The 10,652-nt window shown below is 34.9% G+C and overlaps 1 protein-coding gene across 1 annotated transcript; it reads left to right on the forward strand.

Annotated features, from left to right (window-relative positions):
• Window positions 1-1,738: 1,738 nt before the first annotated feature.
• Window positions 1,739-9,122, forward strand: LOC139886100 (alpha,alpha-trehalose-phosphate synthase [UDP-forming] 1-like). Its single transcript, XM_071869848.1, is given in 19 exon segments — window positions 1,739-2,226; window positions 2,299-2,460; window positions 2,980-3,077; window positions 3,168-3,556; window positions 4,056-4,170; window positions 4,251-4,352; window positions 4,430-4,580; window positions 4,671-4,759; window positions 4,868-4,916; window positions 6,109-6,209; window positions 6,329-6,516; window positions 6,623-6,740; window positions 6,859-7,038; window positions 7,407-7,529; window positions 7,620-7,707; window positions 7,805-7,830; window positions 7,832-7,936; window positions 8,391-8,489; window positions 8,582-9,122. Coding segments are annotated over 19 exon segments (2,700 nt in total). The 5' UTR covers window positions 1,739-2,108; the 3' UTR covers window positions 8,981-9,122.
• The last annotated feature ends 1,530 nt before the right edge of the window (window positions 9,123-10,652 follow it).

Consider the following 10,652-nt stretch of genomic DNA (forward strand, 5'->3'; position numbering starts at 1 on the left):
AACGATGAACGATTAGTCGATTTGGAAGTCGATAGTCTGCTTCTCCGTTGTGTAATCGATGTGAGTTTCTCTGTTTTTAGTTACTAACTCGAGGTGAATTGAAATTGATAAGTTATAATTGTCTTAAGACCCCTTGTTAAAGCACTTGTAAAATAAATTTTACAACGGTGATATAGATTTATATCTTTAAAAACATGATTTGGTATTGTTATACATGTCTGTCAATAGGTTTCCAAAATGCAGATGTGCATGGAATAAAAATTACGAATTTTGGATTTTTTAATAATTTTAAATGATAATATGATAGCAAATTAAAATATAAAATCACACAAGTGAATTATAATTTTTAGGTAACAATAAAGTTAGTTGTGATGATGCTTCTTCCAAAATAGGAACCAAAAAACTTTCAAAAATAAATCGTGGAATGCTCCATTGGCCCTTAATGAGATACAAGTTAAATCGTTTGAATGGATTTCGAGAAGAATACGTGATAGATCGATTGATTGGTTATCGTGGCTATCAAGTCCAAAGTCGTGTTTTTAATTTTGTTTAGTCGAGTCTTTCATTCTTTTCTACATGTACTTTAGGCCCTCATGGATGCTCACTCATCATCCAATCGTGATTTGTAGTATATCGTGTATCAAACTATAGGCACCTTGTAATATTACTTCGTGATTAATAAAGTTTTGCTTTTCAAAAAAAAAAAAGTTGTGATGATGCTTGATTAATGCGATGATTAAGGGAAAAGATTTGTTTCTATATAATTAATCTCTTATCTCTATTTCATGGTTAATTAATGTTTTAGTTATATCGACATTTATTTTATGGAAAATGTTAATGACAACACTTAGAGTTGTCATTAAGGAGTTAGGACATGCACAAATTATTTGTACTTTAATAAAAATCAACTACCTCCTAAAAAATAACTTGTACTATTAATTTTTGTAATAATTTATTTTTTAATAACAACTTTAAGGGTTATCATTAATATTTTCTTTTTTTTGTTAACTAAAACTTAAACTTATTATTATTCCGAATGATTTGCTAATTATTAATAAATATAAATACTTCGTATTTACAAAACATGAGAATCTAATGATAACAACATTAATACGATCCAATTCTCAAAAAATGTTGCTAATTTTCTCCCGTATTTTTGCCTTGATATTTTTACGTCATAATCGTGATCAAGAATGGACCCACATATCCTTAATTTTTTTTTTTTTTTTTTGGATATCGTAACGTATTTATTACTACATAAATAATATCCGAGAATCATGCTTAGTTTAAAATAGCTTTAAATTTTCATTATTAAATATGATCATGATTTTATTGTTCATTTCATTTAAAATCCAACTTTAACTAACAAATTACTGTATTGATTTATTTTTAAAAGTATTTTTAAGAAAACCCCCTTTTCGGTAAGACTTCGAATCAGTTACGTGTTTTTTTATCTACGTAAGCAATCAATCAATGATACTTATTATTTAATTCAACACTGAAATCGAGAGAAACTATAATATATATAAATAGTTTAATAAAAACCTCATCGTCACTATGAATCTTGGTGTTTCACATGCATGCCTATAAACCTTACAAGTGTATTCATCTATTCCCTTTTTAATTTGCCTAGTATACATACGCTGCTCAAACTCCTCTGTTTCTTTCAATTCTAATTTTCTGCAGAACTTGGTAAGTTAATGTTTAATTTTATGTTTTTTTGATTTGGGTATTTCATAATTTATTGAAAGTTTGTTACTTTATCCAATTTAGGTATAAAGGTAGTGTCTTTGGATTTCTGGGTATTGAAGGTAATCTGCATCTGCACATATGAACATATGACACTAGCTAATAAATTTAGGCATTGCATTTTAGTTTTAGCTAATTAGTAACTTATATTTTGGAATCTTGGACTAGTATGTGATAGATTTATGTGGATCCCAATTTTTTGCTGCCATTTGTAAAATGATTTTTTTTTTTGTGTGGATCCCATTTGTTTACTACTTATGAAGTCTTAATCTCATAATTTGTGGGATTATTGGTGGCCTAATATAGTTTACTCTGGTTTTAATATGTGTAGAGAAACTGATTTTGAATAGATAGTAATTATGCCTGGGAATAATTACAATGGAAATTCATCGGTCCCAAGGAGTCGAATAGAAAGACTTTTGAGAGAAAGAGAATTAAGAAAGAACAGTAAAGTTTCAAATTCTAATGATGCTAATGGTAATGGTTATGGTAATGGTAATGGTAACGAAAGTATTGATGTTGATAACTTTGTGGAACAATATCTTGAAGGAGCCTCGGCTGCACGAGACGGATGGGAAAAACCCGATGGTGGATTGTTTACGCAACGGTTATTAGTCGTTGCTAATCGATTACCGGTTTCTGCTGTTAGAAGAGGCGAAGAGAGTTGGTCATTAGAAGTTAGTGGCGGCGGTCTAGTTAGTGCTCTTTTGGGTAAGATTTTAAATCTTCTCTATTAACAAAGATTAATTGCAGTGTGAAGTTGAAACTTTAGTTTAAGTTCTGTTTTAGCTAGCCAACTTATGTATGCTAAGAAAAAACAATTGAATTTTCAAATAATCGGACCTGACCATCTTGACTTCTGAGTCTGACTGGAGCCTGAATACAGACTGGTCAACCTTTAAGGGTGTGTTTGATTGCCTCTTACTGAAATGAAATGCTGAACCTTTCAACATTCTGAACCATTCAACATCCAGTGCGTTTGTTATTATTATTCAGAAGTAAGGTCAATCAGGTCAATCAGAACCTTTGAATCATTCAGATTTTGAGCCATTCATTGCTCAATCATTCTGTATTATCAAAGGCACCGATAGTCAACTTTTTTTGACCAATTTGTCATACCCCAAAATAAGTTGTTTACCCAAAACAGAAATCATTATGCAGTTACTTACCATTCTATGCAAGTAGTGATGAATAGTAAAGAAAAGGTTCACTTTTTTACGTTTACTGAAGGTGTTAAGGAGGTCGAGGCGAAATGGATTGGATGGGCAGGTGTAAATGTGCCCGATGAGCCTGGGCAGAGGGCTTTGACCAAGGCACTGGCCGAAAAGGTAAGTTCAAATCGTTTTGAACTGTAAATTACAATAATAAATATGTGTATAATTTGATGAATATAAGTTTGTTGTAATATTTCGATGCAGAGGTGCATACCGGTATTTCTTGATGAAGAAATTGTTCACCAATATTATAACGGCTATTGCAACAACATATTATGGCCTCTTTTTCATTATCTTGGTCTTCCACAAGAAGACCGTTTGGCTACAACAAGAAGCTTTCAATCCCAATTCGCTGCATACAAAAAGGCGAACCAGATGTTTGCTGATGTGGTGAACGAGCATTATGAAGAAGGTGATGTCGTTTGGTGTCATGATTACCATCTTATGTTCCTTCCAAAATGTCTTAAAGATCATAACCCTAATATGAAAGTTGGATGGTTTCTACATACACCGTTTCCGTCTTCCGAAATTCACCGGACCTTGCCGTCTCGTTCGGAGCTTTTACGTGCAGTTCTTGCTGCTGATTTGGTTGGGTAAGTCTAAATTTACTCCGTTTGACTAGTTTAGATAGGGATGGAATCGGGTCGAGTTTGGGCCGGATTTAGGTAATCCCAGACCCGACCCCGAACTAAAAAACCCGTCCCAAACCCGGACCCATACCAGACGGGTCCCCATTAGTTAACTAGCAGGTAAACGAGTTTTTCAACGGGTATCCGGGTCCCCATTTACTTACGAACTATCTTTACTTACGAACTATCAGGTAATCGGATTTTTTTCACGGGTATTCGAGTCTTTTTTCAGGTATACGGACCGGTAATCGGTTTTGTGTCTAAAACCATCCCTGGAGCCGGACCGCGAAAAAATTAAAAACCATCCCCATACCCGGCCCTAGACCCATTTAACCTGCCTGAACCCTGCCCAAAAATATCTGGTTTCGGGTTTCCCCATTGGGTACGGGTCTTTTTGCCATCCCTAAGTTTAGATTATTATTCATGTGATTATATAATATATTAATATATTGTTGTTATACAGTTTCCATACTTATGATTATGCCCGTCACTTTGTGAGTGCTTGTACTCGTATACTGGGACTCGAGGGTACACCTGAAGGAGTAGAGGATAATGGAAGGCTTACTCGAGTTGCTGCAGTAAGTCAAAATTTAACTTCTGTAAAAAGTCAACCTTTGACTTATGTCTGATATTGGTACTTCAATTGATGAAAGCGCAGTTCCCGATAGGTATAGATGCAGACCGGTTTATTCATGCTCTGAAGTCTCCTTTAGTTCAAGAGCACATCAAAGAATTAAAGGAGAGGTTTTCGGGAAGAAAGGTGGTGCAAATTATCACTATTTCACTGTCTGATATGTAAGCGTAAGGGTTATGTTTGACCCCGTTGACTATATTTAGGTGATGTTAGGCGTTGATCGTTTAGATATGATAAAAGGGATCCCACAAAAGATACTAGCATTCGAGAAATTTCTAGAGGAAAATCAATATTGGCATGATAAAGTTGTTTTGCTACAGATTGCAGTACCGACAAGAACTGATGTTCCTGAATGTAAGTGTTAACAATTTTGTATCTTTAATTTGTTGCATCGTTACATTTTAAATGACATATAGTTTCGTTTTTCGGTCATGTCTTTTGTAGATCAAAAGCTCACTAGCCAAGTACATGAAATTGTGGGACGGATAAACGGTAGATTTGGGACGTTAACTACTGTTCCAATTCATCATTTGGTTGGCCTTCAAACCTTTATCATATTAAAGAAAAACAAATAACAGATTGACAAAATGAGAACACGATATTTAATGCTCTAATGACGTTATCTCGTTTTATATATGCAGGACCGTTCTCTTGATTTTCAAGCTTTATGTGCACTATACGCTGTAACTGGTAGTGATACTTTATCTTCATTTCCTGTAGTTTTAGACTAGTTACATTGTGTTATATAATTCACAGATTGGTTCCGAGTAGAAAATAAGTCAATATTCTTTAAAAGTCAAACATGCTTACTATTGGTTAACAACCACTGTTGTAAAACATCCAAATTTTCCCAATTTATCTCCGATTACTCCTTTTTTAAGAAGAGACCAATCCGATTTTAGAATGTTGGTTTATTTAATCGACCAATGTCACTTAATGGGTCAAAATCGGATTTGTTCGTCAAAGTCGGTCAAAGTTATTGTTCTTTCTTTACATGAGAAAGCCGTTTAACATTAGCTACTCAAACCGACTCAAATGAAAAATCCTCTTAGATCATATATAAAAAAATAAGGTATTGGTCTTTCTATATATGATTAAAGGTATTATCTAAATGACATTTATATAGGGGCAGGATCAATGGGGAAGTAACCAATCGGGGGGAAGCGGGGGAAGAAAAAAGATTTTTTTTTTCAGGCATCAAGATCACACGAAAATATGAACATTTAGAAAAGACACTTCGTGATGAATGTTATTATTTAGGCGGGAAAACGATCGAAAAAAATAACATTCAAGATAATATTGATCGTGAAGAATGTTAACGTTTTTTTTTTTTTTTTTTTCATGTTTTGTGAAGTAAAATTAAGCCCGATTTAGAGTTTAGAGTTTAGGGTTTAGGGTTTGGTGTTTTGGGTTTAGTCCCCAAACCCAAAACACCAAACCCTAAACCTTAAACCCTAAACTCTAAACCGTTCGTGTTAAAAACTCAATCTAAATCCTAAATCTAAACCCTAAACCTTAAATTTCTAAACCCTAATATCTAAAACCTCAACATACGCTCGAAAAACACGATAATTGTTATATATTACTTCTTCGAGCGTTTTCCCGCCAAAATAAAAACATTTATCACAAAGTGTCTTCATTAATTGTTCATATTTTAATCCAATCTATAATATTCGTGAACAAAGTTTTTTCAAAAAACGAAAAAAAAAAAAAAAAAACATTTGGCTTCCCCCCGCTTCCCCTCGATTGGTTACTTCCCCCTTGATCCTACCATATATATGTATGTATGTATGTATGTATGTATATATATATATATATATATATATATATATATATATATATATATATATATTCATGAACTTTTTCGTGGTCATGTCGGCAGATATAGCGCTTGTCACATCCTTGCGAGACGGAATGAATCTCGTCAGTTACGAGTTTGTCGCTTGCCAAGATGAAAAAAGAGGAGTACTCATTTTAAGTGAAGTAATCATCACTTTCTTTATTATTGATCTTCAATTTAAAGAAATCATTCAATATTTATAATTATTATATATAAAGTTGGATTGGATGATCAATATCACCGTTTTATGGTGCACTTGTAGTTTGCGGGTGCTGCACAGTCGCTTGGTGCAGGAGCCATTCTCGTGAATCCGTGGAACATAACCGAAGTCGCAGCTTCGATAGGCCAAGCTTTAAATATGTCCACCGAAGAACGAGAAAAACGTCATCTGCATAACTTTTTGCACGTCACAACTCACACAGCTCAAGAATGGGCCGAAACTTTTGTAAGGTAATTTTCAATAATCTTGAAGAAAAAAATTAGTAAAAAACGAACAACGGCTTTTGGGTTTCGCGTTTCGTTATCAAAGATTTAAACTTTATTGAACTCTATGTAGTGAACTGAACGATACTGTAGTCGAAGCACAACATAGGATTAGACAAGCTCCACCATTGCTTCCTGTTGAAGAAGCTATTGAACGATATTTGCAATCAAGTAACAGACTACTTATACTGGCAAGTAAAATATAAACCATCCAATTGTTTTTTTTTTTTTTTAAAGCAAACACACACGTCCTTTTTTTATATGTGTTCTTTTTCTTTTTTTTTTTTTTTTTTTTTTTCAAAACTACAGGGATTCAATGCTACGTTAACTGAACCAGTCGATAAACCTGATAGACGTGGAGGTGATCAGATACGAGAAATGGATCTTAAGTTGCACCCTGATTTAAAAGAACCTTTGACGAGGATTTGTGATGATCCAAAAACCACCGTTGTCATCCTAAGTGGTAGCGACCGGGCCGTATTAGACGAGGTATGACATAGGTTTTTAGTCAAAACTGGTCAAAAATCGGTCAAAATCGATCATGTCAAAGTTGGTCAAATCTCGGTCAAAATCGATCAAGTCAAACTTGGTCAACAATAAAGTCCTGACCGATGATTCACCGAGTAGCAAATTCTTCACTCTTTCAAACACTTGTCTATTTTCCAGTTTCTTTGAAAGTGATGCGACTATGTCTGACTTTATAACCTGTTTGACACATTCAATCAAGTTGACCCATTCTCTTTATAGCTAAAAAAATTTAGTATACCCAATTGAGATAAAAACAACCAAAACCGACTTATTTTTAAGTAACCTGGTCGAATCATGATTTGTTGACAAACTTGTATTGATTTAACAAGAACTTTGGAGAGTACAACATGTGGTTGGCAGCTGAGAACGGAATGTTTTTACGCTCTACGAAAGGTGACTGGATGACAACAATGCCCGAACATTCAAATATGGAATGGGTCGATAGTGTAAAGGTACGCTGCAATATCCTCTTTATAACGTCTACATATATCCTTATTTTCCTTCCGAGTTCATAATCTATAAACTTCATAAACTTTTCACAGCATGTTTTTGAGTATTTTACCGAGCGAACACCTCGATCGCATTTTGAGCTTCGCGAGACATCACTCGTATGGAACTACAAATATGCAGGTATTTCTACCTTCATATACTTGTATATATAGATATATAGATAGATTACATACACATACATACATATATATGTATGGTTAATCGGTTGTAAATGCAGATGTGGAGTTCGGAAGGCTACAAGCTGAGAGATATGTTGCAGCATCTGTGGACAGGCCCGATATCTAACGCATCGGTGGATGTGGTCCAAGGTACTCGCTCCGTTGAGGTCCGAGCAGTTGGTGTTACGAAGGTAATTATGACCCGTTTCGACTCAACCCATATATACCCTACTCATCTAGACCCGACCCGTTTGACCTGTCAAAGAATCTGACTCATGACCCGTTTAGACCCAAACCTTTTAGGGTCTAGACCCAACCCGGCCCGTTTTCCAGGTATGCTTCAATTTGAGTGAGACCAGTTTATATATGGCAGTTAATTAGTGACGGAAGCAGGAAATTTTTTCACCGGAGGCGAAAAAGATTTTAAAAGCGTAGCAACTTTTTTTGCGCAAAAATATGGAGGTTTTTGGGTAAAATATGGAGGTTTTTGGGCAAATCCACTGGGGCAAAATCGAAAAATCCAAAAACTTTGAACTAAAAATTACAAATTCACTGGGAGAGAGCGGGCGCCCCCTGCCCCTACATATTTTCGTCCTTGCGGTTAATACATCAGGCGTAACTTGTTTTTTTTCTTCATGAAACCAGGGTGTTACGATTGTTCGTATATTAGGTGAGATCGTTCATAGCAAATCTATTTCAGCACCAATTGATTATGTCCTATGCATTGGCCATTCCTTAGGCAAGGTATGTACTCCACCACTCACATGCATTAATGAGTTGTACAGTACAACATATTATTATTACAAATATACGGTTTTAACCCATAATATTTGCAGGACGAAGATATTTATACATTTTTCGAGCCGGAACTTCCTTCGGGCGGTATGGGCATTTCGAGACCGAAGTTAAGCGAAGCAACAAAACCATCAGGAGACAAGAGGCCAGGAAAAAGTGGATCAAAATCATCATCTCAAAAGCAAGCTCACCAACGATATCAAGAAAATAATAAGCGAAATGGTAACAGTTACAGTAACGGTAACAGTAACAATGTTGTTGGGAATGGTGGGAGACGAACATCGCCATCCCCGGATAAAATAACATGGAATGTACTTGACCTGAAAGGGGATAATTATTTCTCGTGTGCGGTTGGCCGAACCCGCACAAACGCACGATACCTAATCCCGACTTCGGATGATGTGGTCGCATTTTTAAGAGATCTTGCTAGAGCCACATAAAAATGTCTGTGAATAAGTAGGTTTGTGTAATAACTTAGTGTAGACTTAGCTTCATGTTGTTATTTAGCATTCTCTCAGTATGTTCTGATATTTTTCAACAAAATTCAGAGTTACTAATTATATGCATAATTTGCGCATAAGAAACCTGAAAGTTATGCACATTAATATTATAGTGCATCACATAAACGACCCATACTGCACATTATATTTGCGCATTAGAAACATTGTGCATCATTCAGAAGCTATGCACGTACATGCGCCATACCCTATAAATAGGACCAAGATTCATCATTTGAAGGTAAGGTTCTTGAATCTAGAGCAATTAATAATTGGGTAACAGAATGTCTGCCACACTCTAAGGAGGTGAGCTAATAGAGAGAGTGAATGAGATTAAGGTGTTGACGTATGAATTATATGATCGTTTAAGGGTGTCATTACGACAATACGATCGGACATGGTGGTTGGTCATCTTCTTGGATCAAAGGATCGGTGAAACACCATCGTAGCTTTACATAGCTTAAGTAATAGTTATGGGTCCATTTGCATTGTTACTTTCACCAATATATATAATGTATTACATAATGATGAAGCAAGTTCGCATGTACTTGCTTATAATATGCCATACATGAGATCATGAGTTAATCCCACGTACTTCATATTCTTCTCTTTTGACTCCATAACTGTTACATATTTCTCGGAGGTGGTTGTTGACCGGGACGGATCATGAGATGATTAACCTCACTTGGTTAAAACTTTGAAATATTAAAATGTTGTCACTTAATTAAAAGTTGTTAGAGTATTTTCAAAAGTTTTGCTAGGGGCATCAAACAAAGGTTTCGCCCAGGGCATCCAAAAATACTGGACCGGACTGACCCTGCATATGCGTATGGTCGAATATAGCCTTGGCGTACTCATACGGTGGCAGGTAGTACGAGTACGACGTAAGTAAAAAAAAAAAGAAATAAATACGAGTTCAATGGCTTTTCAATCTTACCCCCGCTAAATTTCAACATTCACATTAGCTCCATTAATGCTTAGCCCTTTAAGCTTAATGATGTGCCATAAGAATTGTTATTGAACATATAACTCTATATATAAGATAAATAGCTATGTAATGCATATATGATTTGGATTTACCTTTTCAGCATCAAATGATGATACTAACAGCATACAACTCCTGTTGTACTTCTTTGTACCGAATGTATTATATTAACTTTTGTACACATTTACGTTCAATGACTTTTTCCAGTAATTTGTCAAAGATGATTAGATTAACAAGAAATAAAAATTAATCCAGACATGTAGCTTAAAGACTTAATTTGTTAAATATGATTAGATAAAACAAGAAATAAAAATTAACCCATACATTTTAGCTTAAACACTTACACTTGGCCTACTGTTGACGATTTGAGGTTACTAATTAAAATTCTCTCTTTTCTACAACAACAAAAAAAAAGGAAGAAAAGTTACCTTCTCTTTTCTACAACAAAAAAAAAGGAAGAAAAGTTACCTAATGAGTATCAGTATGCATGACATAAACGTGTACGTAGCAAACAATAGAAATACTTATAATTAACATCGGTCAAAGGGAATTAATCGGCGATTACTCAGGATTACTCACTCAACATCTGAATAATCGATCAAAGTCAAGCTTTGTTGATTACTCATCAAG

The sequence above is a fragment of the Rutidosis leptorrhynchoides genome, chromosome 1, assembly GCF_046630445.1.
Source record: "Rutidosis leptorrhynchoides isolate AG116_Rl617_1_P2 chromosome 1, CSIRO_AGI_Rlap_v1, whole genome shotgun sequence".
Classification (NCBI taxonomy): Eukaryota; Viridiplantae; Streptophyta; class Magnoliopsida; order Asterales; family Asteraceae; genus Rutidosis; species Rutidosis leptorrhynchoides.